The sequence below is a fragment of the Trichoderma reesei genome (genome assembly GCF_000167675.1).
Source record: "Trichoderma reesei QM6a unplaced genomic scaffold TRIREscaffold_2, whole genome shotgun sequence".
In the NCBI taxonomy this organism is placed as follows: Eukaryota; Fungi; Ascomycota; class Sordariomycetes; order Hypocreales; family Hypocreaceae; genus Trichoderma; species Trichoderma reesei.
In genome coordinates this window covers 321,356-348,031 of record NW_006711149.1, presented here as the reverse complement: position 1 = coordinate 348,031, position 26,676 = coordinate 321,356, and the positions used below count along the sequence as shown (strand labels likewise).

General features: G+C 54.0%; 8 protein-coding genes across 8 annotated transcripts; 5 read left to right on the top strand and 3 right to left on the bottom strand.

Moving 5' to 3' along the window:
* Window positions 1-5,366: 5,366 nt before the first annotated feature.
* On the top strand, window positions 5,367-8,967 carry TRIREDRAFT_74624 (uncharacterized protein; the record flags this gene model as incomplete). The annotated part of the gene is made up of 6 exons (XM_006962234.1): window positions 5,367-6,144; window positions 6,233-6,502; window positions 6,566-7,340; window positions 7,430-7,672; window positions 7,753-7,874; window positions 7,945-8,967. Exons 1-6 carry the CDS (start codon window positions 5,653-5,655, stop codon window positions 8,965-8,967), a joined length of 2,925 nt encoding a protein of 974 aa, XP_006962296.1. The 5' UTR covers window positions 5,367-5,652.
* A 913-nt stretch (window positions 8,968-9,880) lies between these two features.
* Window positions 9,881-12,121, bottom strand: TRIREDRAFT_74622 (uncharacterized protein; the record flags this gene model as incomplete). Its single annotated transcript, XM_006962021.1, has 2 exons — window positions 9,881-11,816; window positions 11,894-12,121. 2 exons carry the CDS (start codon window positions 12,119-12,121, stop codon window positions 10,092-10,094), a joined length of 1,953 nt encoding a protein of 650 aa, XP_006962083.1. The 3' UTR covers window positions 9,881-10,091.
* Window positions 12,122-12,741: 620 nt separating this feature from the next.
* TRIREDRAFT_37933 (uncharacterized protein) lies at window positions 12,742-14,208 on the top strand (the record flags this gene model as incomplete). Its single annotated transcript, XM_006961950.1, has 1 exon — window positions 12,742-14,208. A coding segment is annotated over one exon (1,467 nt), but the record flags the coding sequence as incomplete, so codon positions are not given.
* Window positions 14,209-14,608: 400 nt separating this feature from the next.
* Window positions 14,609-15,549, bottom strand: TRIREDRAFT_55993 (uncharacterized protein; the record flags this gene model as incomplete). Its single annotated transcript, XM_006962020.1, has 2 exons — window positions 14,609-15,249; window positions 15,330-15,549. The coding sequence occupies 2 exons, from the start codon at window positions 15,547-15,549 to the stop codon at window positions 14,609-14,611; spliced, it is 861 nt and encodes a 286-aa protein (XP_006962082.1).
* Window positions 15,550-16,079: 530 nt separating this feature from the next.
* On the top strand, window positions 16,080-19,085 carry TRIREDRAFT_56115 (Hypothetical protein; the record flags this gene model as incomplete). The annotated part of the gene is made up of 3 exons (XM_006962233.1): window positions 16,080-16,203; window positions 16,288-18,880; window positions 18,941-19,085. 3 exons carry the CDS (start codon window positions 16,080-16,082, stop codon window positions 19,083-19,085), a joined length of 2,862 nt encoding a protein of 953 aa, XP_006962295.1.
* Window positions 19,086-19,513: 428 nt separating this feature from the next.
* On the top strand, window positions 19,514-21,020 carry TRIREDRAFT_55242 (uncharacterized protein; the record flags this gene model as incomplete). The annotated part of the gene is made up of 4 exons (XM_006962232.1): window positions 19,514-19,601; window positions 19,660-19,766; window positions 19,848-20,808; window positions 20,896-21,020. 4 exons carry the CDS (start codon window positions 19,514-19,516, stop codon window positions 21,018-21,020), a joined length of 1,281 nt encoding a protein of 426 aa, XP_006962294.1.
* Window positions 21,021-21,988: 968 nt separating this feature from the next.
* Window positions 21,989-23,255, top strand: TRIREDRAFT_120031 (uncharacterized protein). Its single transcript, XM_006962231.1, has 2 exons — window positions 21,989-22,264; window positions 22,330-23,255. The coding sequence occupies exons 1-2, from the start codon at window positions 22,019-22,021 to the stop codon at window positions 22,993-22,995; spliced, it is 912 nt and encodes a 303-aa protein (XP_006962293.1). The 5' UTR covers window positions 21,989-22,018; the 3' UTR covers window positions 22,996-23,255.
* Window positions 23,256-24,446: 1,191 nt separating this feature from the next.
* On the bottom strand, window positions 24,447-25,081 carry TRIREDRAFT_120030 (uncharacterized protein). Its single transcript, XM_006962019.1, has one exon. The coding sequence runs from the start codon at window positions 25,026-25,028 to the stop codon at window positions 24,636-24,638; it is 393 nt and encodes a 130-aa protein (XP_006962081.1). The 5' UTR covers window positions 25,029-25,081; the 3' UTR covers window positions 24,447-24,635.
* Window positions 25,082-26,676: the final 1,595 nt, after the last annotated feature.

Sequence of the window (26,676 nt, the reverse complement as noted above, 5' to 3'; positions counted from 1 at the left end):
AAGTAAGGTAGGTCATACGTTTGGTACAGGGCTCCAAGTTCGCCATTAGGCGTGGAGGCTTCGACTCTATAAAAGCCTATCTCGGCCGTGGCGGCTCATTTGCCCGTCTCGTTTGAGCCATGGCCAATTTGACCTCGAAAGGCCAAAACGAGCATAAAGATGCTTGCTAAGAGTCCTTGTGCAATGGTAGCTCGGGAGAGGCTCAAAGTCAATTCACCAGCCACGGCTGTGGGCGTCGAGTATTAGTTGTAGGTACGGCTTTTCCATGGTCGGCAAACGGGCGCTACCCACCAGATTACGACATTGTTTCTGTCCAGTGTTCACCTACTATCGAGGCGTTTCCAAGTGATGAATAGTAACGATTGCTTTTGGCAAGGTGCCTGGATTATGTGAGTGCTGGAAGCTGAAAGACAGCCGGATGGGACGGATGGCTAGACGACCAAAGAGGCTTCTAAGCTTTTCAACGGTGTTTCACACATACAATGGCATTGGCTTGCTGCGAGGGGAAGAAGCTGTGCTAGTTGCGTTAGCAGCCGCAAGTCCTCCGCGGTTCGTCATTCCTCCGTCTAGTTTGTGACGATCCCGTCCTCTTGGACGACTAGTTCCAGTACCTTAGTAGAGAGAGATCAAGAGAGACTTCCGGTCTCTTGTTAGCCACGCTTATTAGTGTCAGAGCTGTGGAATGGAAGGGAGGCTCCAGGGTTTAGCTTCTGGCGGCGCAGAGCTTTCGCTGTACATACAGTGCCTGGTAGACATTGAAAGAGGTGACTGAGCTGGAGCGACAATGGATGTGGGCGCCAAAAAGCGAGGGAACAGCCGGTCAAGAAGTCTCATTGTTTCATGAAGGCCGGAATAGGTAGCCAGTCGCACAAAGCACTACCTACCTGGTGTACCCAATAGTAGCAGTATGTGATACTCATCATTGGGGTCTGATGAAACCTGCAAAAAAGGCACCCGGTAAGCACGCAGCCTCTTCAAAGGCAGCCCGCGTTATCTTGGGCCCGTCACAGCTCGAGAATGCAGAGCGTTGCAGACAACCACCATCTAGAACCGGCCCGTAATTCGAGGAGGCACTGTGCGAGCTGCCCAAAGGAGCTTTGCCAACCAAGAGACCCTCCGAGGGCACGATTGGGCACGGCAGAGACCACCCAGGCGAGAATGCGGGTTGCATTGTCGTGCAACAGTCAAATCAAGCTTGACGCAGATACGCCCGCATCTCCAGGTGGCCAGTTTCCCACAGTGGCGGCGGTATTTTTGAGACACGGCATGCTTTCCGGTGGGCTAGGCCAGATGCAGAGAGTCGAGGGTTCAGAGGTTGTCGAAGGCAACGGCCACGGCAAGGAGCAGACCAGCCAGCCTCTGCAACCCGTTTGGAGTCATGCAAGATGCCGCAACAATTCCCGTACTGCGCTGGGCTTCTCGTACAGGTACGAAGTTAGCAGGTACTATACACCGGCACTGGCACTCCCACAAGTGACGGCAGAGAGAGAATGCACGCACAACTTCGTACCTGTAGCAACCCACGTCGAGCACCGATGGCGATAGGAGGGACGGTGATTGGCAGCTGCGAGTTGCACAGAGCAAACGACCACGTACTCTGCATCTGTAGTTGCAATTGCATGTCGTACGAGCCTCATGTGTGCGATTTGGTTTGGCCCTTGAATTGCATGCCGTACAAGCCTTGATTACTCGTACGTAGTCGCACAGGACTATGTTGCATGTGGCTCCAGGGGTTCGTAGCCGTACATCAAATCGAAAGCAAAAGAGGCCAAGCGGAACATGACAGACCCCTCGATAGACTCTGCGACACTGAGCTGGTCGTTATCTTTGATCAGGAGAGTAGTGGTGAATATCGGCGTCTGTCGAGACGGGCGACATCGCGAGTAAAGTATACTCGTATGTAATACGTCGCAGAAGCCGTTGAAGCCTCTCGTCGTGCCGCCAACAAGCAGGTTACAGCCACTCGGGCGAGCCCTCTTCCATGGCCCTCGTATTGCTGCGGAACAAAAAAAGCTTGGTTGATACGGGCCCCTCTCCCGCACATACCGGTACGGAATCCTCGCACCGCCGTCGTCATGATTTGCTGCTGCTGGCAGTGGGGCTGGCTGCATTGTCGCTGAACCTGAAGATCTTGCCGTCGATCCCACGACTTGTACAAAATGATGTGCTGTAGCATGGTGAGGAAGGGAAGGGAAGGTCGGCCCAGCCACCCAACAGCGCTTGCATGTTTCGGCGATGGAGGGAACCAGGGCTTGCTTGGGCATATCCGTACTTATAGCATGAATGGATTGCTCCGTACGAAGTCTTGCTGGGTGGCGCATGCCGACGGCGTCGGCAAGCAGTGAAGCGTCTGGTGCTTTGCAACGGATGATCTGGTCGATCCAGAGTGGCTACCGCTGAGCGAGGCCCTGCACAAGCTTGCGTGTGCCATTGAACAGGCCAGGCCAGGCTAGGGGGGTGGACTCGGCGGTGGAGTCCGGAATCGAGAGCGTTTGTGCCCTTGTCTCTGCTGGTATGGTGTGTGCAGGCGGCAGACGAAGCGGACAAAGCAAGCTCGTGGGTGGGTTTTGCTTCGGTGGTGGGCTCGCCTAGCCGGGCATCTGTTCTTTCCGCGACACGGCAAACGCTAGAAGGCATAGAAGCAAGTGGAAGAAGGGGACGAGCAAGAAGGGGAAGATGAAGCTGATGATGATGATGATGACAGAAGAGAGGAGATGGGAGTTCACGGCCCAGCCTCTTCCGGTCAACAACACAAGCCTTGTTAAGGTATCGTCGGCGTGGGGGGGAGGAGCCGAGGCTTGCTTGGGAGGCCGTTGTTTACCTTTTTGCGGCTGCGACAAGTCGCACGCTATCGACCGATGATTAGCAGCAAACACGTGCCAGACGGGTTGGGATGCCCAAGATAATTCAGAAGAGGTTTGGCAAAGCGAAGCCATGCTGCAAACGACGGCGTGTCGTTGGTTATCTCCAGGCGGGACCAGCCAGCTGAAGAGGCAAAAGCTGTTGCGAGCCTGCAGCAGCTTGCCGTGCTTGAGACTCTTCCACAGTACCTGACACGAAGAAAAGGCTGCCAGAGCGGTCAACAGGCTTTCTGCGGCTGCGCGAGCTGTTCCATGGAGTGTTGTGTTGTGCGGCGACATGATGGCGATATTTGGCTTTTGAGAGTTGAAGTATCTACTGATATGGTTTCTCTCCGAAAGCCTCGTCTGAAATACCAGAGGGCAAGCGACTTCCTTAAGGCCCCTTCCCTCGATCCTGCCGCGAGTTGCAGTCATACCCTCCGGTACTTTGTGCCTGGTAGAGGCTACATGTACTTGATGCCTCGCCTGGCCCGCCTGTCAAAGTGCCGGTGGCTTGGAACTGAGGCTAAGGTCTCACCACGAGAATGTCAGTCAGTGATATAATAGCGGAGCAGCCCAACATCAAACAAGACGACTTTTGACGGCTTCAACTCGCGCTCCGTGCCGTCCGTTTGCTTCACCTCGCGACCCAATACCAAGGTATGTACCTTGGAGCACCTGTAATGCCTCAGTGCCGCACGCAGCTCCGGTACTTGTGACTTACCCCGGGAGGACCCCGGCCAGTGCTGGCGCATGCGCGAGTATCGTACTCGACATCATTACTGTACTGTAGGTAGGTAGTTGTAGTAGTATGTACTTCGTTCCTGGCACCAGAGACTGCGCCCCACCGCCGAGCGTCGAATCGTGGGCGCAGGCTCAAGGTTGTTGGCCGGCATATGATTGGTTTTGGTGAGGCACTGAGGAGCCAGACGTGGGCGCATTTTGCAAGCCCGGCACAAAAGCTCAAGCACCGCTGGACTCTGGCCCCGTTGTTGGCGCTCTGGCCCTGTGCAGGTGATGCGACACGGCGGCCTGTCATTCATCAGCCTGTGCGTCCGGTTCTCACTGGCAGTTAGCCGGTACATGTAAGCGAGCGCGCATGTACCTGAATGTACGGGACGAGTCGGATGCCGACCTAACCTGCCCGGGCCTTGCCTCCATCTGTTGGTGCAAAGCGCGGCGCGTTGCATAAGGTATCCTCTAACAATACCTTATCTGCTCTGCTGCTGGCCGATGGCCTAGGTACAGTATGAGACGCGAGGGAGAGCTCTCCAGGACGGTTAAGGTGATACATACCTACCTAGGTACCTTCTCCTACCTTAGTCGTGGTCCGGACGCCTGTAGGTATCACGTCTCCCCAACATCCATTGGCACCCTCCAGCTGCAGTCAAGCCCCCCGGTACATGTGAGGTACGTGTGATGTGCGCTTACTCAGTCGGTCTGTGGTGCAGCTGCAACCTGACCTGCTCCCGTCTCACTGCGTCAAACTGTCCGTGTGGTGCCAGTGCAGCATGGGTCATTAGGCATCTTGGAGATGGTGGTGATGTCGTACCGAGTCCATACCTCCATACCATACATACCTCCAGTGCTCCCTTGAGATATCCAGCGTACAGAGGACCGGGCGCAGGCGAGCGAAAGTAAAAAGAGACCTAGAAAGCGTCCCGGCAGCACTCCCGTTTGCACTTGTATCATTTTAGTCGGTGGATGGATGAGGGCGCCATCCTTTGCTTGTTGTGCTCGCAACACGCCGTCCTTCGTACGAGTCGGTTCCTTGCTTTCCCGCAGACAGGGAGCTCGGCTTGGATCAGCTGTCTATGCAATCCATACAAGGGTGTATTAATAACTTTTGTGTGTCCTCTCAATGAAATTGTGAACGAAAAAGGCCTCTCTGAGAGGTTAATGGTGAGAAGAGGGATCCTTGCAGAGGACACAGCCTGGTTGGGCCTGGGATGGTCCCCTGTCGGATCTTCTGGCTCCCACAATGCCCGATGTTAGGTAGAGAGTACCAGTCCCTCGTTGAATCAACAGCGCCAGTCCCTGGACGTGAACAGGTATGAGGTCCCAAACATCCTTTGTGATCTGCGTTTCGGAATGATTTCGTAAGTCAAGATCAAGATTCTGATGTCCATGCTGCTTCGTTCGAAGTCTCCGTCGGTTGCTGCGCCGATTCCGCTATTGACCCCGACCAAGGCGCACGTACCGCACTAACACGCCCGCGGTATCTGTACCAGGCCCCAAGTACCTTACCTACTGCGGCGCCACGTACCGCCTATCCGGAACTTGTAATTGGTACTGCGGGCTTCCAGTGGTATGCTGTTCATCAGCCCGGTCGAGGCCCCCCAATAATCCCACACACAGGCGGCCTGGAGCCACTGCCACCACCAGTCACTCGCCTGACTAAAACACCAAATCCCCGGCCCTCTCAACTGCTCCGTACCCTCTTTTCTGCTCTCTCTACCTTGCCCTACCGTGCCTTTTCCCTCCACCCTTCTCCAACTCCCACCTTTCTCCCCCTCTGGTCCTCAACGTCCTCTCGAGATACCTGGGAAAAGGCCTGCATCGCCGGCGCTTCTTTCCCTTTCCTTTCTCCCTCTTCACTTCTCTCGCCGTTTTTTTTCTTTTTCTTTTCTTTTTCTTTTCTCCCCTCCCAAATCGATACCCCTTGCTCTTCGACCCTCTTCGACCCTCCGCCCGCCCGTTGATTCCCTGCCCGCCCAGTCAGAATCTAGGCAGCTGGCCGCCGAGTCTTCTTGTCCTCAACATCGCGAGACCGTTCGACAGTCCGCCGCCTGTCGTCCTCAAGCCAACCAACATGAATAAGCTGGCAAACATGCGCCACTGGTCCGAAAGGATGAGCCCAAACTTTGGCATGGGCCGACCCAGCGTTCCCATGAACAGCCTGAGCAAGAACGTCTCCCAACCGGGTCTTCCTCTGACGTCTCCCGCTCCCGATGCCACGATACACTACTCGTTCAACATCCCCTTTGCCTCCGATCTCGTCGGCCCCAATACTGAAGACATCCTCCACGCCACCACCGACGCCGTACTGAGATGGACGCACCCCGAGGATGCACCGGATGACGTCCAGGTCCACGAGCTTCCCGTCCACGCCCAGAACCTGGCAAACCTGCGCGCCCTCTGTGCGGATATATCCAGCGGACCGCTGCCTATCGAGGCCCAAGTTCTCGTCTCGTCCCCAAAGAATGGCAAGAGCCAGCAGATCACCACGGTCTGCCTTACGGGAACCCCGGAACTGGTTAACAAGAGCCGCGAGACCATCTTGAATGAGATTCCCATATCTATGGTATGCTCCCAACCCTCAACCCTCCCCCCCAAACCGACAGTCCTTGCCTGGTATTGCCACCATGTGCTAACACTTGGCCGAAATGCAGCGATGTACTACAATTGATGTCGAAGGAAGCTTGGTCTGTGACCTGAGCGCTGGTGTGCTCAAGAAGCCCGTCCTCGAGACTCTGGACTCAATCTCTAGCTACTGTGGCGTCGACATCTTTCTCCTGGGACCCAAACTGACGCCTGTGGTGGATGGCATGCTGGGCGACTCCGAGATGCGCATGGATCAGCGCTGGAGAGTTGCCATCTACGGTGATCTCTTGTCTTCTGAACATGCAAAGGCTCGGGTTCTCATCCAGATTGACTCTTGGGTTTGTGTTCCCTGTCCGTTATACGTGAAATGTGCTCGTATACGTGTCCTAACATCACTCTAGCTGGGTCGTGTGGTGGACGTCACCAAGATCGAATTGCCCTTCCAGCAAGTAGTCTGTGGGCGGCATCGCAAGAACATCAAGCTCATTGAATCCTCGACCGGAACAGCCATCTACTTCCCTCCCATGTTCTCGCAAATGTACCGATACTGCCCGCCCAAAGCAAACCGCCGCGACCCATCGGACATCTACATCACTGGCGAGACACCCCAGGCCATTGAAATGGCCAAGCAGAAGCTTCATGACACCGTCTCTCGCATTCGGCTCTTCTGCAAAGATGTCAACATTCCGCCCGCCAAGCTGGACAACATTCTGCTGGGACGCCTCGACAAGGTCCGCAAGATCCTCGAGGCCAATGCAACGTACATCATGCTTCCTCCATTGGCGTGCCAGCGCTCGGTGGTCCGAGTCCACGGAACTGAAGGCCTGCCTGTTGAACGCACTGTCCGGGAACTCATGTCTCTGGCTGGCCAGTTTTATGGCGCCGGATGGTATGTTCAACAGCCGGATCCTAGGAACCTCCCTGCTCCCCATGAGATTCACCCCATGCTCGCCGACATCTGTGCCAACTCTGACGCCGAAGTGTCCTTTGACAAAGCGAGCTTTTCCGTGACTGGTTCCGATGATTCTGTGAAGTCTGCCTTGGCTACCATTTCTCAGCTGAAGTTTGCAACCCTCTCTCAATATCAGATCCGTGTCAAGATAGAGCTAGCCAACGAGCACAAGGAGTTTGTGAGTGGTAAGAAGAACGGCAAGATCAACAAGATTATGGGACAGAGTACGTCACCCCCCTCCCACCTAGCAGAACTGCCTGCGTGTCAGTTTCGACTAACATACTTTTCTCTTCTCCTCTCTCCACCTCTTCAGGCAACGTACAGATCATTTTTGATGGCTTCAACGAATACAACTTCAACATTGATGTCATGGCTGCCAGCTACGACTCCATGAAACAAGGTCTGACCTTGGTTGAGCAGGAGATGCCGGCTTCGATCTCTTTTCATGTCCCCGATCAGTATCATAAGCGCATCATTGGCATCGGCGGTCAGCACATACAACGTATCATGAAGAAGCACTCTGTCTTTGTCAAGTTCTCCAATGCTATGGACAGAGGTAAGAAGAGCAGCTGTGCGAGACAAGAACCTTTTCCCTGCATAAAAAAAACCAGGAGATGGCTGACAGTGACGCTGCAGGGGGAATGGGTCGCGAGGACGACGACATCAAAGTCGATAATGTCATTTGCCGTACCCCGGCACGCAATGCCCAGAATCTTGACGCCGTTAAGAACGAGATTCTGGAGATGGTTGACCGAGCTGTACGTGTGGATCAGAAAACTTCATCCAACGAGAGATGCCCATTTGACTGACAACAAAACCCTGCATCAGGATTCCGAGTATACATCTCAGATCGTCAATGTCGATCGGCTGTACCACCGCGAGCTGATTGCTCGCCTTTCGGAGATTGACGAGCTCGAGCAAAAGTACAACTGCAAAATCAACTTCCCCAGCACCGAGCAGGCGAGTGACGAGGTCACTGTCACTGGTCCTCAGTGGCAGGTGCCTCACTGTGTCGACGAGTTTCTCGGCATGGTTCCAGACAAACACGAGCTGGTGCTTGCTCGCAACGCAAAGTTGATCAAGTTTCTCGAGTCTCCTGAATTTGCGCATGATCTTGTCCCCAAGCTGAAGAGTCAGTACGAGGTGGAAGTCACCGTCCATCAGAACCCTGATGAGACCACTGAGGATGGCTCTCCTACCGCGACTCTCGTCTGGGGGTTCACGCGCAACAATGCCGGAGGTCTCCGAGACGCGATTGATTTCTTGCTTGCGCAGTTTGCCACGGCAAACGTCGAGACTGACATTGTCAAAGGTTCCATCCCGCGCCCCAAGTCTGATTCGTTTGAAGACACGCTTCAGTACTTTGACTCGAAGCTCCTTCAGCACGCACCCGCTTCGGCGGCCGGTGATTCTCCCATCAAGAATGCCTTCAACGCCGACATCGCGCGAGAGCGTAGTAGCATCCTCGATCGACTCAGGAGACCTGGCAGCATGACGTCCATCTCCTCGTTCCTGGATCGCAGAAAGAACAGCTCGCACTCGGCCACCAGCAGCTTCTTCAAGGGCTCGGCGAACGTCTCCAAGTCGTCGCTCATCTCTATCGAGTCTACCCGCAGCTTCAACGCTGACCGCAACCCCTGGAACGACAGCGGCGTGAATCTCGCCGACGACGAGAATCCCTGGGCTCGCCCCGTCAGCAACCACCACTTTGACAGCAAGCTGTCCATCCCCCACCCCAAAGACATGATGGCTTCCCGCCACGCTACCCGCGCGTCTGGTGATAGCGGGAGACCTTCTACTTCACACTCTATGAATTCAGGATACCCCGGCCCCATTGGGCCTTTCCGTTAGACTTTGCCGAATTAGACCCCCTACACACACGAATACCCCCCGGCTGGATATACCCCAGGAGCGCCCAAAGATTGCATCATATCCAGGCATTGATTCGCCGGAGATGTTGGTGCGCTCCCCTCTGTTCTCTCCAATTGATGTTGATTGCACTCTTCTTTTTCCTCCCTCCCCCCCCCCCCCCCTTTTTTTTTTTTTTTTGGATTAACTTTTCGTCTCGTCGTTTTTGTGTGTTTCGTATCTTGTTTCGTTTCTGTCACAATTTCTCGTTTCTCTGCCGTTCAACGCTCTGTCTTTTTACGATTTTGTCCGCTATTCGCTGCGTTTCAGAATGTCTATCTTGACGACTGACACTCACTTTTATACCCATTTGAACGTTTATGACGTTCAAGACAAAGAAAATCTTGCGAAGAAAATACCCCTGAGAGCCGGAGAGGAAGGATCTAGTTTGCAAGATGAATGATTTTTTTGGGCTTCCGGTGAAGTCTTGCGGAATCATCGTCATCGAAAATCATCGTCATCTATGAGACAAGTCGATGCCGTCGGAGGGCAGCGGGCGTCAACATGCGCGGAGGAAGTCAAGAGCAGCATGAATTGCGTGCGTCGTTTACTTTCTTTCACACCACAAGGGGGCTGCCAGATGTTTCGGCTCCGGCAGTCCCATGTTTGGAACATTGCATCTTGCTTTTTTCGGCTGTGGAAATAGGGGGATGGTGTACAAAAGTGTCTTCCACACACGAATGTACGGTTACGATCTGTTGAATGGAAAGACGCATGATACCCACGCCACATTACGCAAATTTGACCAAATCGCGCATTATGATCATCTTGACGCAGCATCCGAAATGTGGAAGAACCCCAAGAGACCAATTGAATGTTTCAGCTATTCTTCTCCCTGCAAGCTTGCACCCCCATAACTTGACTAGTACCAATCTTTCTGCCAATGTTGAGAATATCTTTGATTCCCGTAAGCAAACATACTAGGTATCTTGCAGCCATCCATATCTTGCGTTGATATACAAATCCCATATATTTCTCGTCCCATAACGTCCTGATAACTCCATACCATGTAGTAATGCCTTGTTTCCAACGCCAAAGTCGACCCATAACATGGGACGCGGCCGTTCTCAAGCCGAGAGGGGCCCGACTCTAACGTGCTCCCTGTCCCGCCTCGTCTCGACCGAGTACCTCGTCCTCTCCCGCCTCCGCTGCTCGGCCTCCATCCGCGCAAACTGCCCGCGCGCCCCATGCTTGAGCTTCGTAATCATGTCGGCCGCCTTGCCCTTTGTCAGCTCCGCGGACGTCAGGGGCCTGCTCTTGCCCCGCAGCTTGTTGATGAAGTCCACCTGGCCCTGCGTCGGCGGCAGCTTCCTCCACGACTGGTGTCGGTGGATGAAGGTGTGCGGGAATGCGCTGGCGGCGTAGCTGTCCGCGCCGTGGACGGCGTCGTTGAACGTCGCCGCCTTGAGGATCTCGCGCGGGGCGGCGTACGGAGACTTCGCGACGCCGGGGGGCAGGGCCCTGACCTCGAGGGCGTGGTAGGTCGGTTCCGAGGAGCCCTTTTGCTCGGGCAGCCGCTCGATTCGGATGTAGGAGCCGCTCGGGGCGGAGAGCACGAAGCGTTCTGGGCCGACCTGGACCCATGCGTACTGGCTGATGGCGCGGATGTGCCGCTCGCCCGAGGTGTCTGCGATGAGGTCCAGGACGGAGGAGTAGTCTGTGAAGGTGACTGCCGGAGAAGGTCCTGAAGCGGCACCTGAAGAGTCTCCTTGCTGCTGTTCTGCTTCTGCTGCTTTCTGGTCCTTGATCTTTCTCATGTCATCAACAGAAGCCTTTTCCACAAGTTCATTGGGATCGAGGCCGAACAGTGTTGGAGTTGTGACAATGCCCGTCTCGAGGCTAGAGACCATGTCGATGATGTGGCAGTTCTTCTTGTCCGGATGTAGTCTCATACCCCTTCCAATCATCTGCACCAGCAAGTTGCGCGACCTCGTCGGTCTAGCCAACACTATACAGTCAATGTTGGGGATGTCGGTACCCTCGGTAAAGACGCCGCAGTTGACGAGCACAGGAAACTCCCGCTTCTTGAAAGCCTCGAGAATGGCGCTTCGCTCGACCTTGGGCGTGTCTCCAGTGACGTATCGAGCGTCAAAGCCGTGCTCGCGGAATTTCTTCGTCAGGCCCGAGACGTGCGCCAGATCGACGCAGAACACCAGCGTAGATTTGCGGTCCGGGGCTTTGGCCATCCAGCTGCGGACCGTGATGTCGTTGATAGTGTCGGTGTTGACGACTTTGGAGAGTTCTCCTGTCTGAAAGTCGCCGAATGCGCCGCTTTTGACTTTTGATAAGTTGGCGGAGGACTCGACCGTCGTGAAGACGACATCTGACAGCCACTTGTCCGAAATCATGTCTACATAGTCCTTGTGGTAGACAATCTCGTCGATGGCAGCGCCAAGTTTGACTCCATCAAACCGGGAAAATGTAGCCGAGACTCCTACCAGGATAGGTGAGTTGTGCCGCTTTTCATCGAGACCAAAATGCTTCAAAGTCCTGAGGTAACCGGGCGCAACGATGTGATGGGCCTCGTCAACAAGGATGAGCTTGAACCTTGAAGGATCGTACTTCTCGAGCCGATCCCTCGAGGTGATGCTCTGGACGCTTGCAATGGTAATGTCCGCTGTGCCGGAAGCATGGAGAGAGCCCATCTCAATCTCAATCTTCTTGTCCGGATACGCTAGCCGGCAGTGTCTGGCGGCCTGCTCAACCAACTCACGGCGATGGGCCAGGATGAGAGTTTGATTTGCATCTTTGACGCGGTCGTGGACCCTGTCAATGAGCTGAGTGAATATGACCTGTTTGACAGTGAGATTAGCATCTCCTTCACATCCAAACACAATGAAGGAGGAGATACGGAGACGAAGAGAATTACAGTTTTACCACTGCCAGTGGCTAGAGATATCCCAACTCGCTTGTGTCCCCGCTTAAGAGACAGAACTACGGATTTGATGCATTCTTGCTGATAGTCTCGAAGCTTCAGCTTATTGCTGAGAGCAGCAGTGGCCGCATAACTGCGCAGCTGGTTGGTCAGGGTCAAGCATGGGGGGACGCCGGTCCCAGCATCAGGACGGAAGAGACGTCTCAGGAGGGTTTGTAGCATTGCACATGGTAATGCTGTTCGAATGACAGACTCCCCGATGTGAGGTGGTGATAGAAAAATCCGGGCAAGAAAATCGGGCTGGATGCGATGCAGGATTTGGGTGTAAGTTTTGCCTTGCCTTATGTAATAGAGCAGGTAACCTCAATTAGCCACTGTGGCGTTGATTAACAACTGTCAACTGAGTCGTGCGTGCATTTGGCTGACTCAGCGATCATTGTAAAACTGCAGCTCTGCAGCTTTCACCTCTTCAAAGCTGCGAGGCAAGTCAGCGATGATATCCTCTACAACGCCAGTCTCTCTATAGGCTCGATCCGTGGTCCTCAACTGGTCACTGCTACAATGTCCTCTCAGTTAAACTCAACTATCAACACATCAGTGACCGTTGGACCATGGACCAAGACTCTGACTCGCCATATCAAGAACCCGATGCTGCCGTTATCCCACACAAAAAGATCAAGGTGGAAGGGGATAATCAAGCGATTGCGGAAGCCGATCTGAGCACTGGATATGAAGGGCAGGGCGAGCCAGCCAGCCAAGACAGTGACTACGTCGAAGAAGACGAGTATGAAGACGATGACAACGCTTCCTCAGCAGCAGAAAGCCAGGACTTCCGATCGCCTCTGAAGCGACCCTTGGATGATGCCACAGCAGTATACCGGCCGTTCAAACGACAGAGGTCTGAGCTCAACTTCAGATACCTGGAGCTTCTCAACGAAGAGATCCAGGATGCTGCCCAGCGGATTTCGTTTGGCGACCAGGAACCCCTTCCAGCCAGTCAGATAGGACTCACGATCTGGTCCCCGGCAGAAAAGCAAAGCTTTTTCGAGGCCGTAGCACGCCTCGGCAAACACGACTTGCCTGGTATTGCTGCCAGAGTCGGCAGCAAAAGCATTGTGGAAGTCAGCCAGTACCTGATGCATCTCCACGATGCTTGCGATTCGAGGCGCCAGCAAGTGTCTCGCTCCATCCTAGAGCTTGCAGAGTATCCCGCCGCTGTCGAGATCAGCCAGCAGTGCTGCCACGCGCAGGAAGAGGCTGCTGATGAAATCTCCGTCAAGCAAGAGGTTCGCGAGGAGATGAGGGAACAGAGCCGGTGGGGGGACATATGGGATGTTACCCCAAAGGTTGCCAAGAAGCTGAGCAGAGATGTTCATCTTCACAGCCAGGACGCAAACATCCCTAGCGATGTGCCTCAGTTTGCTCAGCTCTTCCATTTGTCAAAGTGGCTGGAGCTATCGGCGCGCCTGTTCATGAACTCCTCAGTCCCCGCCAACAACTGGAATTCGATTGATGAGGATCCTCCCTCCATGTGGGCTACGACATTCGACGACTTCTACTCCTTGGCCGTGTCAGTCACTCGAAGGCTTGTTCAGACAACGCTGTTTATGGCCATGTCCAGGATTCGGTCCAAGACCGCCATCGGCTGGAAAATCAGAGACATGGTTCTACCGCAGGATGTCGAGGCAGCCATCTCGTCCCTCAATATGGCTTGCAAGTCGAACGAAGCATGGATCGGCAGTGCTCGTAGACTACGTCTCGATGTGTACGAAGAGCCCCCAGAATGGGATGAGGAACCTGAAGAAGACCGCATGACCTATGAACAAGTGGAACGAGCCTTGTCAGACGGGACACCAACCGGACCACAGCAGCGACCGCAGGCAGTTCTCCAATCGTTGACACAGCCCATCCATTCCGAGAATGAAGACGACATGTTCTCAGACGCTTCCGTCGACTCCAGCAGATCAGTTTCCCCTACCGATGAAGAGGAGCAACAAGTCGATTTGGAAACGAGGGAAGTCTTGGAGTACACAATTGGCGACATCCGGCCAGATAAAGCTACGAGAAAGGCTCTGAGGGCGTGCATCGCCACCGACCGACTGAAAGAGAGGCAAGCTGAGGAAGCTGATCAGCATGCCAGCTATAAAGCAGAACTCGACATGTGGAATTTGCTGCAGAAGCAGCCGCCCATGGATCTACCTAAGAGACAGGATCCTGGTCCACCTCGACGTTCGGCCCAGAGCATGGACAACTTCTTCCCCAGCGGGCGAGATTGGGCGCGCAAGCTACTCTACCACAGCGAGTGGGAAACACTACCGCAGCCGGAGCTGGAGCCGGAACTCGGGTTGAAGGAGGACGACGTAGTAGTGAAACAGGAGGAAGAGGCTGGAGATGAAGGTGGAGATGAGGCAGAGGAGGAGGCAGAGGGGGCGCCTCAAGAGGAAGACGAAGATGAAATCAAAGATGCGGAATAGGATGAGGAGCAAGAAGAGGATTTAAATAGAATCGAGTGGGAATAGGAAAGGGATCCATGACAGAAATGATCTACAGCATGGACGGACACTATAGACGGGGACACGTACTTAATATCAATGTTAGTGTTTTCACAAGAATGCCTCGACACTCTGGTATCTTGACTTCAATCCAAGCCGCTATGCCCAGCCTACAGAAGCCGTTCCAGCCATATCCAACAGCTCATCGAACGCTTGATTAGCCCCCTCTACCTCTGCCTCTCCTGCCCCGTCCTCGGCCTCTTCCACGGCCTCTGCCCGGCCCCCCTCTTGCAGGTTTCGGAGCAGGAGAACCGCTGTCCGCGCTTTCACTATCACTCTCTTCCGAGCCAGATTCGTCTTCCTCTTCGGACTCGTCTTCGGACTCTTCAGAATTTTCCACCACCTTTTCCTTTTCAGCTTTGGACTGGCTGGCCGCCCTCTTGCGGCCTCTTGTGCCCTTGGTCGGCTTCGGCGCCGGCGACGCGGCAGCACTGCTCTCGACGCCTTCCACAGAGGCTCCCCTCGTCTTCGGGGCGGTACTGGCCCGCTGGCGCTTCTGTTCGGGCGGAGGGGAGAGGTCCAGCTGAGGAGGAGACGTGGGGGCTTCGCTCGGGTCCGCAACGGCGCGCTGCAGCATCATCTCGCCAAACTCGTGGAAGGGAAGGGAGAACTCGACGTATTTGTCGTCGAGCTCGTCGTCGTCAAAGTACTCGCGCTCGTCAATCAGGTCGAGGTCGTAGTATGTCCGCAGCTTCTCCCAGATGTGGGGGATGCGCGTGTGCCGATGGATGTCGGGGTCGATGCCGTGATTGCGCAAGTGCTCGGATATTGCTATCATCCGAAAGTGCTTATGCATCCCTAGAACGAAACAACAAAAATCAGTTTAGCAGAGCGTCCCACAGGTTGCTGCGCAGCTCATGCAGGATGGCGCAACGAACCAGCAGGCTTCCAGCGAATGACGCCTTTGAATAGCGAAGAGATTTGGTCGTCTGTCCACAGACTGTCGTACGGAGTGACGGGTATGATGGGCTTGAATGCCGACGAAAGAAAGCCTGGAGTCGCGCTTGGCCGTGGTGTATCAACGTCCATGACACTATCTTCTCTGATCGTGGTTGGTGTTGAAGACAGCCCGAGGCGCGAGCGCTTCTTGGGAGGCATTGTGACGCGGATTCGAGGGCCTCGGAGTAGGGAGAGTGCGAGTTGAAGAAGGTATGAGAGTCTGAAGAGGTCAATTGCAAAGCTGATACTCGGCCGACAATCGAAGAGCTGGTCAAGGATACGCTGGTGCGCTCGGGGGTGAAGTGTGATGTTTGGCGAGGCTGCGAAAAGGCAGAAATCGCAAGCACTGGCAGTTGATGTTCAGTCGAGCATGAGATCATGGCAGCATGGATCGCTAGAAGCTAGCTGTGAGCCCGCTAACCTTCAGGGCGGGGCGCACGCTGACAGGCCTCCTCAGCAGGGTAAGATTACTAGTGCCTAGCAAGCACCAGACAGCTTCCAAGGTTAGGTCCTCCTTATCGACAAGAGGGGCTCAACTTCAAGACGTCGCGTCGCAACAACTCCAATTCATTAAGGCGCCTCTCCCCCCTGGAGTTCGACTCCCCTTTACCAACAACACGAATGGCCTCGGGTGGCGCGTCTGCCGGATCGTGCTCTCTATGCATCTGTCGCTGAACCTGCTGTGAGCCATGGCCAGCGATGGCTCCGAGGATTATGTCTTCGCCATCCCCAACTTCTGGCCACCATCGAAACTGCTGGACTCGGGGGCAGACGCACCGTCTGCTGGCAGCTTCTTTTCCACCAATCTCACAAGTGAGCAGCTGACTCTCGACTTGTCTTCCTTCAGTTGCTCACGCGTTTTGCTCCGTTCACCACCAGATGCCCTGGCAAATCCAGGCGCGGATCCCTTCGCGCTCGATCCCCTGACGCCAACACACGATGGCTTCTTCAAGCTGCTGCCAATCTCTCAAGACACTACCGAGACGGTCCATGAAGATGATGCGACCGATGCGACCGAAGCTCCGGGGCCCACGGATGGAACTGAACAGACATTTGAGCAATCCTCTGCAGACGTGGACAGCACCGACGGTGAAGACGGATCCGACCTGTGGCTGGAGCCCAAGATGCCCTCCAAACCGAAGCCCCCCTATAGATCGTGGAACGGTTTCTACTCCGGCAATGCGTCCGCGACGCACAAACCAATGATGGTTACAGAGGCCGGCCCGGCTGCCTACGACGCCCTGTTGAGCACCCCAAACGACCCGCTGAAGCTCAGGAATGCGGGCGTTCCTGTTGTCGACACGAAAACATACCTATCCTCCTTGCTGGCTTTGGCACTTGGCGGAGAGTCGGTACTCTTTATTCGGAAAGACGGAACTCAGGGCCTCAAGCCTGCGCTTCCCAAGATGAGAGCCTCTGGGTATTCCAGTCATGTCCTACAAGCACTCGAGAACAAGTGTCTTAGGTGTGGAAGCACCTTGGTAGGGCTACGGTCCTTTGCGCAAACGGTTTACTCGGAACATACGAGCCGATGCGGCGTCGCCCTCGCCAGCACCGTCAGCCAAGTCCTGCAGGTTGTCCAAGAGTGGGTGGCCTTCAATGGCCGAAACCCTCGCTCGCTTCTGCGGCTTCAATCCACCGTCAACTCGGTGGTGGCTATTTTGCGTCCCTTCAAGGCGCTCACATCACAATTGCGCCATGGCCTAACAGATGAAGATATTCTAAATCTCGTCTTTCATCAAGCTTATACGGTGGACAGTAACGAAGAGTATCTGCGTCAGATTATGCGAGAGGTGCTGCGGAGGGTCTCTGGGCCGTGGATTGAGTTTCTTGAAGAGTGGATAGGCACGAAGCGCGAGCAGGGACTGCCTTTCACCAAGGCCAATCTTGGAGAAAGCAAAGGATTTGTCAAGGTTGAAGCACGAGCCTTTCGGGATGATTTTGGCCGGGAGCTATCAGAGGTCGACTACGTCTTGGACTCGAGCAAGATGCCGCGCTTTATGCCCGACGACGTGACCGAAACGATCTTCGAGACTGGGCGCAACCTGCGGTTCATCCGCTCTTTCCACGAGGACCATCCCCTAGCTCAGCAGGATGTCATTGCGTCTAGCGATCCTCCTCGAGCCAAGTGGCTCTACGACTGGGACGCCATACTGCACCTCGAGAGCCGTGCCGTTGCGTATCGTGACTGTCTAGCCGCAGCTATCCAGTCGAGCCGTTCTGGCTACGCCTACGACCCCATGGAAACCTCACTTTATTTGGCACCCGAAAAGCCGGGTTCCATACTTTCCTTCTTCGGACTGGATACAACGGGCATGGAGGAGCGCATTGCCGCCTCGATTGAGCAGTTTGCTCAACCAGTCTCAACACACGATGCAGAGGATCCCCTGAGTAGGATCGTGCGCGATAGACTTTGTGGGACGCATGCATCCGCGATCGAGCTTTCTAATTCCACTCCACACTGGTCCTTGCTTCCTGTCCTCTCCTTTGGCGTTATTGCTTCGGCACAGGCCCAGGTGGTCAACAAGGAGACACTCAGGCTTCTCTTCACAGAACACAACTTGCGAGACCATCTCAAGCTGCAGCGAGAGTTTCAGCTTCTTGGGAACGGCAATCTATGTAGCCGCCTTTCTCATGCTTTGTTCGATCCCGAGTTGGAATCGGCAAACACGCGATCAGGGGTCCCAAAGAAAAGCAGCGTCATGGGCTTGCGGCTAGGGGGCCGTGATAACTGGCCTCCAGCGAGTTCGGAGCTGCGACTGGCACTGATGGGCATACTCTCCGATTGCTACAATGCTTGTCAAGACGGCAAGAAAGCCGAAAGGACTGAACACATATTCGACAAGAACCTTTCCGACCTGCCAGGCGACCTGAGCTTTGCTCTGAGAGACCTGACAGAAGAAGAGATTGAAAAATGCATGAACCCTGACTCTCTCGAAGCACTGGACTTTCTACGGCTATCCTACACGGCGCCACCGCAGCTGAGCCCCATCATCACGCCGTTGAACCTGCTGCAGTACGACTACATCTTCAAGCTCCTTTTACGAGTTCTGCGAATGACGTTTGTCGTCAACCAGCTGTTCCGCGATTCCAATTGTCTGGCCCGCGAGTGGGAAGACCCCGGTGACGCAACGCTCCGATTCGTTCGAGAAGCGCAGCATTTCGTTTCCAGTGTGTCGGCGTATTTCCTTGACACGGGCATTTCCGTCCCCTGGCAGGTGTTTGAAAAGAAATTAGACAAGATTGAGATGGATCTGCACCGACCAAGCACGAGCAGCTCATCGGAAGAGATCCAGAGCCCTGACAAATTGCAGGAGCTCCATTCGCTCGTCCTCGATCGGATCATGCTCGCCCTATTTTTGCGGAAGAAGCAACAGCCAGTGTTGAAACTGCTAGAGGACATTTTCAACACCATCTTGCGATTTGCAAAGAGCCTAAGACTAAGGCGGCTGGGATTAAGTGAGGTAGATACACAGGCAGAGCCGGAGCCGTCAGCGTTATATGCAGACTTCAAGAGAAAGGTGCAAATCTTCATCACGGTCTGCCGCAGCCTCTCGGAAAAGGCCCGTCGCACGGACGGAAAGAGAGGGAGAGAAGACAGGATATTCAAGGAACAATACGGGACTGGAGACGATAGCATGGTTGCCCAGCTCCTGGTCAAGCTGGACATGTGCGATTACTACCTCAAGCGGTAGTCATTAGATGAATGGAATGGTGACGAAGTAATCTTTAATATAATATTCACAGCATCTGATGAGATGAATGCTCCCATCTATTCTATTTGCGTACCTATGAGTTGTTGACTAAGGTACCTCACAACATGCGTACTTACCTACATTAGTACCTACTTAGGTAGATACCTAAGGTAGGTAGTAGGTACATGGCTGTGTAAACATTTGGATGCCCCTCCATTGACCGCCCGCCAGAGTGCCAGTCTGCCCCTCATCGCGTCTCCAACACGCGATCGGGATCTGGGACTAAACAATGCCGATACAGACACCAAGGATACCGAACGCAGAAATCGATATTTGATGCCATTCTACCTCTTCACAGTCATTCAATGCAATAGATGAACCAACTTTCCATCCCTACTCTTCTTCATCCATCGTGAGGCAATCGCGCCATGTCTCGACCAAGCGTCGCCCCGCGCAATCTGAGCTTGACGGAAGAGCTGGAGAAGCTGGAGCAATCCATCACTCTGACGCTGCAAGGTATTTCGAGCACTCTTCGGGCACGCTGCGAGTTACATACGCTGATGGCCACCCCCAGAGATTGATCACAACTTCAGCAAAGCCCATAGAATCGTCACGACGGGCATCTTGCCGCTGGTGGAACAATATGGGGAGCACTCGCGGGCTGTCTGGGAGGCATCCAAGGTATGACGGCAAATATCTTGTCTTGACATCTTTGTTCCCCTTCCCTCCAATGATGCGAGACCTAATTGGTGCTACTTCTAGTTTTGGAAACAATTCTTCGAGTCCTCTGCAAACGTGTCCCTCTCCGGCTATGAGGATCATGCGAACGGCAACGAAGACGAGACGAGCGCCGTGGAAGATAGCAGCGCCATGCGAGACGAGATGACAATTGATGAGACGGCCGATGCCCAGGACGAAGCGACGAGAGTTAGCGCCGCTGGAAACCACTCGGCGATGCATGGAGAAGAGTCGATGCTGGACGACGCCGAGCTGGCAGGAAGCACGCCCCGTCCCCCTGCGGGCAAAGCGAAAGCCAACATGTCCAACTTGGAGTCGCCCTATGAGGCCATGCGGCGGGAGATGGACTACGAAGAGGGCGGTACGATGGCGCCGCACCAGGACTCGGACGAGGAGATGGACTCGTCCGTCATATTTGCGCAGCATACGGCACGCTTGCCGGATATTTCAACAACACCCAAGGGTCTGGCTACTTCTCAAAGGGGGGCTGAATCGGCTCAGCGACAAAAGGATCCGCTGCTACATCGCGTTCTCGACAAGACTTATCGCATACAGGCTACACCTCACAAGACAAGCAGTCGGATCTCACCCGTCAAAGGCAAGCAGCCGGCGGCGCCTCAACAGCAGCAGCAGCGGCAGCAGCAGCAAGATGTGAAAATGGCGTGGCATGACTCCCCCATGTCCTCCCCGGAAATTGCCATCCCAACATTGAGAAGCGAGGCCTTCATGACACCGTTCAAGAGCAACGCACGACAGCGCCTAGCAGCGGCGAGCCAAGCTCCGCGAACGCCCGGCGTCAGCGTGCAAACTCCCGCGGCAGCGAAAAAGACGCGGGACGTATTCGCGGCGGAGAGCGGCGCAGCTTCTGGGAAAAAGGCAGCATACGAGATTGACTGGGAGAGCGACGATGACGACAACCTCGGCATGAGCCCGCCCAAGACGATTCAGTTTGCGCTGCCGCCATCGAAGCTGCTTCAGACACCCGGTAAGTTTGTCTCTTTTCAGCACGCAGTGCTACATCGTAACAAGTTCGTAAAAGTGGCTGACCTCTGTCTCTCTTCTCTCAATATAGCGCGAGAAGCTAGCAGAAGGATTGTCGACGATATCCTCCTCGATGCTGGGGCAGGAGTAGACACTTCAGAGTATAGCCCGTCAATGGTCAAGATGAACGAGGACATTCTCAACGATAGCTTCTAGGCGGAAAGGATAGACAAGACATATCGCCCAACACACATTTGGCAAGACCCTTCCTGATAAGAAGTGAACAAAGTTCGTGAAAAGTGATGCCCTGGAGCCCTACGCGGCTTCCGGCTGTGAACGTCTTGACTGGGATCACGTCTTTGACAGCTTGAGCTAAGCATATCAGCTGCATTTTCAGCTTGTCTCGAGAGGCGGGCTGGGGCGAGCTTGGCATGCTCACCCAGCCCGATGGCTGGCTGTCTTGAGTACACCCTCGGGAGCCCGTCTTTCTTGCCCGGTCGAGGCTCGTCAGAGACTCTTCGAGCCCGTGAAGCCTGCGGCATCGCCATCGTCATGAGACCCTGAATGCGCGTTAAGGGATCTACACGTGAGTGTCTCACCGACCTTCCCGGGACCAACCCCGGCCCTCCGGCAGGATATTGACAGAGATACAGGTCCTCTGCACAAAGGCCATAGTGATGGAGAAAATGCAGAACCCGACCAGGCCACTCAACGACAAGCAGTGATTCCGATAGTACCAGCATCCCCGCTAGAGAGAGGGGGCGGCTGTCCAGTCGTATGCAAGGGGGTTGAAACCCGATACCTCTCTTGTTTTTTTCTTTTTTCCTTTCTTTTTCTTCCCTTTTTCAGCTCGGGAGTGTCTAATTAGCCCTCAGGAAATGATGTAAGACTGAATTTCGAGGCCGTCGTCGAGCACAGGCGTCAAGGCTCTCTGATGAGGCGCCATGCACAAGAGAAGCCACCGCTTCAGTCATTCATGCCACTGTCTCATCCAACCAACCATCCGTCTGCCCATCCATCCATCCATCTCGCCCCTCTCTCTCCCCAGTATATCATTCAAGATCCCCTCTTTCCCGCTCCCGCTGTCCTCTTTCTCCTCTTCTCTTCCTCTCTCACACTCTCTCCATCTTTCTCTGTCCTTCTTTCGTCACACTCTCTACGTTTCTTTCGTGTGTGATACCGTATTCTTGCGCCTTGCAAGAGTTTTTGACACGATGCCCGGCATGGATCGTTACGCTGCGGAAAGCCGCCGTCTACAGTCAATGTCGATGCCATTCCTCAATGAGGAGCTCATGAAGGGAACGCCCAGGTTCAGGGGCCAAGACCTGAGGGACCCTCGGCTTCGACGCAGCACACTAGATCCAAAGGCGATTGTGTTCGAGTCTCGACTTGGGGGCGGCTCTGACGGTTTCGTCTGGAAGGTCAGGTTTGGCGACGAGGGACCGTTTGCACTAAAAGTTGTAAGTGACGCCGATCACCACGGCTGCGATCTACTCGCTCACATAGCATCGTGCGTGCCAAACAGTACTGGGACCAAGTGCCTCCACACGAGCCTGGTTCGTACTACTCAATGCAGAGGGAGTGCCAAAACGCCGCCGTCTTCCAGATGATGGAGGCGTCCTTGGATGTCGACCCAGTATTGGTGTACGAACAGCCCTTGGGCAGGAAAGAGGCCATAGAGAACTACTTCTCATTCTGCGAGGAGAACTGCTACCCCAATCTTATACCCAACAGCGGCAAGCCGGTTGCCCTTCCAGGGGCCAAATTCATCTCGACATTGCCACGCCTTACCAAGTGCTATGGCTGGCTAAAGCTGCGCAAAGACCTCTGGTCTAGCCTCCCAGACGACATGCAGGCTTCGCACGAGGATCCCAACAAGGTCAAGAAGCTCATGTCGAGTCATTTGAACTGCATCGGGGTCGTCTACGAGCTCATCGAGGACGGTGAAAACGATGCGGCCGCCATCGCGGAACTGGACAGGTTCCTCTGGCAAGCCGGCTTTGCGTTTACGATTACTCCGAATCTGAAGGACTGGAAGAGCGGCATCATGATCGACCATGCCGGCATTGTCCACGTCCGCGGATACGGATGGAACGAGGACGATTACTTGAAGAGATGCGTCTCGGATATGCTGGCGAAACTAGATGACCAGACGAACAGCCAAGGCGATGAGCCTCTTGGGGCCAAATAGCTTTCGATGAGCCTCGACAAATTTTCAACAATCATCACGTATCAAGAGTGCGTGACAGGAGCGTGATTGGGCTGCTCCGTATGCATAAAATGGGTTACGAGGGACAACTTCTTTTTCTGGGATCATGTACCGATGGGATAGACTACTTGGGACAAGGATTTGGCTGTGTGCACCAGATTGTGATTGTACGGCACCAGTCAGCGCAAAAGGGATTACTGTTTTTGATATGTATCTGAATCTGATCTTTCATGTTTTTTTTGCCCTGTTCCTTCTTGTGTACCCTCATCGGACGCTTACCGCCATGTCAGATCTCTTGTGCAACGAAGCTCATGCACGCCATATGGGGATGCCAATGGCTTTGCAGCAGCAGGCAGAAAGGATGTTGCTCCCCTCCGGAGACAAAGGGCCTGGACGCCCAACGATGGAACCCACCTGAATGAGAGCGATGCAAGGGAGATGTCAGCCTCTTGCACCACATGAGCACATACAGGAGCCCGCCTCTGATGGATGGTGCGGAGTACCCTGTAAGGCAGCCTCCATCCCTTGGACGAGGCGAGGCGTCATTGGACGCCGTCGAGCCGATCTGTCCCGTCCCTCGAAAGCCTATCAACGCCTCCGGCGCTTGGATACCAAAAGGTATCAAAGGTCATTTCGAGTAGGACTTCCCTACCAGGGGGAGAGAGGGAGAGAGAGAGATGTCGGCTACACTATGCAGTTTGGGGCCTTTTCGTGGTGACTTCAGCCAGCCCCCTTTTTCCATCATGCGGGTGCCTTTTGAGGGGAACAACGGGCTTGAGCGTGAAAAGGCGGAGGTGGAAGACATTGCTCTTTACGTAGGGCTAGGAGAAAAGTTTATGTGTATCCCTGTGAGCCACTTTAATGCGAGACATGCTGCTCGCCGGGTTCTTGCATGGGTCGCGGAGCAGAGTCAGAGACATTGGTGTTTATCTGGGTCTCGAACCAATCTCGAGGCGCCCGACGTTCTGATTTGATATGAGTGTATCTCGTGAGGCTTGAATAACGAATACGCAAAGTGACACCTAATGTTCTTGAGAGGCCTTGCCGCTCAACCGAATAGGTGTTCCATCAAGATAGGTAGGTTATACTTGATGCAAGGGTATGTCTCCGTTGGGGGGCTTGATCTTTGTACTGTACTATAGGGATATGTAAGGTATAACGTCCTGTGATCACCCAAGTTGTGATTCCGAGTATGAAAGCCACCACTATATGCATAGAAAACTGATATATGATAGCGAGCTTTGTGTTATCAGCATGACTCCTTTGCATCATACTTATTTTGCTATATGTACAAGATTCTCGGGGCCATCAATTAAGCATCTCAGGTATGAGCGAAGATGGCGTTACCCTGCAAACGATCCAAAATCCATCACTTCATAAGGGCTGCATACTTTTAGAATGGCACACGTCAGATCATGTTAGGGCTTCAGATTAATTAAGAAAGAAATGTCATATTATCATCCGCTCAATAAGTGTTCTGTTCTGTAACATCATCATCCAATTCCGAATCTATGCTGTCCCCTTCACGCTTCTAATAACTTGATGACATCCCGCTCGCTGGAACCCAAAGAACAAAAGAGAAAAGAAGAAATAGAAAAGACACAGTCATCCCCCGTCTCGTTCTAAGACCAGAATCTATTCCGAGGCATCAGGGCCTCATTGGGATTGGGTAGCTTCGGTTCCGCTTTGCTATATGAGCGGCTCTTGTCCTTCTTTGTCGCTGCCGCCAAGAGGGCTCTCTTTTCTGTGGCAACCGAGGAGAGCGAAGCAGTTTCGCTTCTTGAGTCAAAGTCGAGAGACGCAGCGCGAGCCTGTGCCTCGTCTCGGCGCTGGCTGTGGAGGATGCCGCCAATCATCTGTCTGAGGCCGCGTTGCTCCAGGGCGGACGAGGAATAAGAGGATGAAGGCTTGTCCGACTTTGACTTGGAATCTTTGTTGACTTTGTTGCCCAGGGAGGGGCCGGGCCGTTCAGCCTTGCCGATTGAAAGGCCGCCTTGGTGTCCGATGAGAGACATGTTTGTGTTGGATGTGTTGGGGCTGTTGTTGATGATTAGTCGTCGGCTTATGCTTGTGGTGGTTGAGAATTTGGGGGAAGAGAGAGAGAGAGAGAGAGAGGCATACAGGTTTGAGCTGACTGGGATGAGTTGCGGAATGGTGACTGATATAGTTGGAAGAAGTGATCACACAAGGCTGTGTCTTTGTCTTCCACACCTGGTTGAGAGAAGGCTGTGCAATGAAGCTGTTGATTGCTGTTGATGTTCTGATTGATGGCTGCCTTGGAGAAACCAGGCATCAGCCATCCTTTATATACACGAGCCAGGCTTCGAGATGAACAGCTTCAACGTCGCCTCTCCATGCCATGCCATGCCATACCATGCCAAACCCAATCCATCAGCACAGCTTCAGCCGCTGCGTGTGTCTGGCCCACAGTCCACATCATGGCCACGATGCCAAATTGATGCTAACAAAGTCTGTTCGGCACAATCCTGGACGCTCCAGGCTCATTTCGCGAGGCTCAGTGACAGTCACCAATAGCCCGCTAATGCAGACCAGTTGCCCAATTGACTCACTGGCGTCGGTCAGCCGTATGGAGCAGTCTCGGGTACGTGTTGCACGCAAGAGATGGAACATGAAGAGAGTTAGCGTGGGTGATTAATTGAGTGAATGAACTCTGATGAATCGAAGCTCCTCGTCATCCATCCCTGTATCCAGCCTTGTGGGGGAGGGGCCGGGAAGCCATGATGGCGGGGGGGAGCTGGCCCACGAGGACGATGACGAGGTCTGCCTTGATTGTATGAGGGTGTGAATGCTTACAAAGAGCTGCAGACATCACCGGGACACGCAACACTTGCTGCTATTTGCTCTTGATGGTTCATTTGAAGGATTCTGGGCCATCTCTGAAGACGCGGAGTAAGAGACCCCAATTGACTCTTCATATGATACGTACAAGTTAGGTAATACTGAATGAAATACATAGTAGTTGTACCTACCTATGTGATGCAGGATGGCCTCTGGACGCATTGCTGTCAGTCAATCTTGGAGTCTCAGCCTCACTCAGTAGTGACTGATCCCACGATTGCCGAACCCCGTGGATCCAATTACTATTCACAGCCACGATCAGAGTTGCATCCGTTCATTTTTCCATCGTGACTCCAGAAGAATTCCCTTCACTGTAAATCACACCTCCTTTCAGGGGGCCGGTGCTTGTTCTGAGTCACGATGGCACTCGCCAGTGAATGAGATAATGGACTTGACGCTTTAGTGCGCACAAGCGCTGGTGACGATGCTGGTGCGCGCACGCCAGTACCCAACCTCTAGAAAGGGTACGCGTGCCTTTACGTAGCCTCTCGTCAGCACCGCGTATCTCTGCGGCAAGTTTCAGACCAAATGTAACATGAAGGGTACTATTTGCCATGATACCTAGTCCCCGTCTGTCTTGTCCTGTGATTTTCACACCAGCCGTTAAAACACCTACTAGGAAAGTACAACTTCGAGCATGTATGTATATTCGCACTTTCCTCTGCTAGATATCGGGTGCTATCTCCATGTGATCTGAGAGAATACTCACGAATCCCCTCTCACGAAGCTGCTCAAGATGAAACTTTGACCTCACTTGACCTCGAAAACGGCAAGACAAAGTAGCCAGCTCCTCTCCGAATCTTT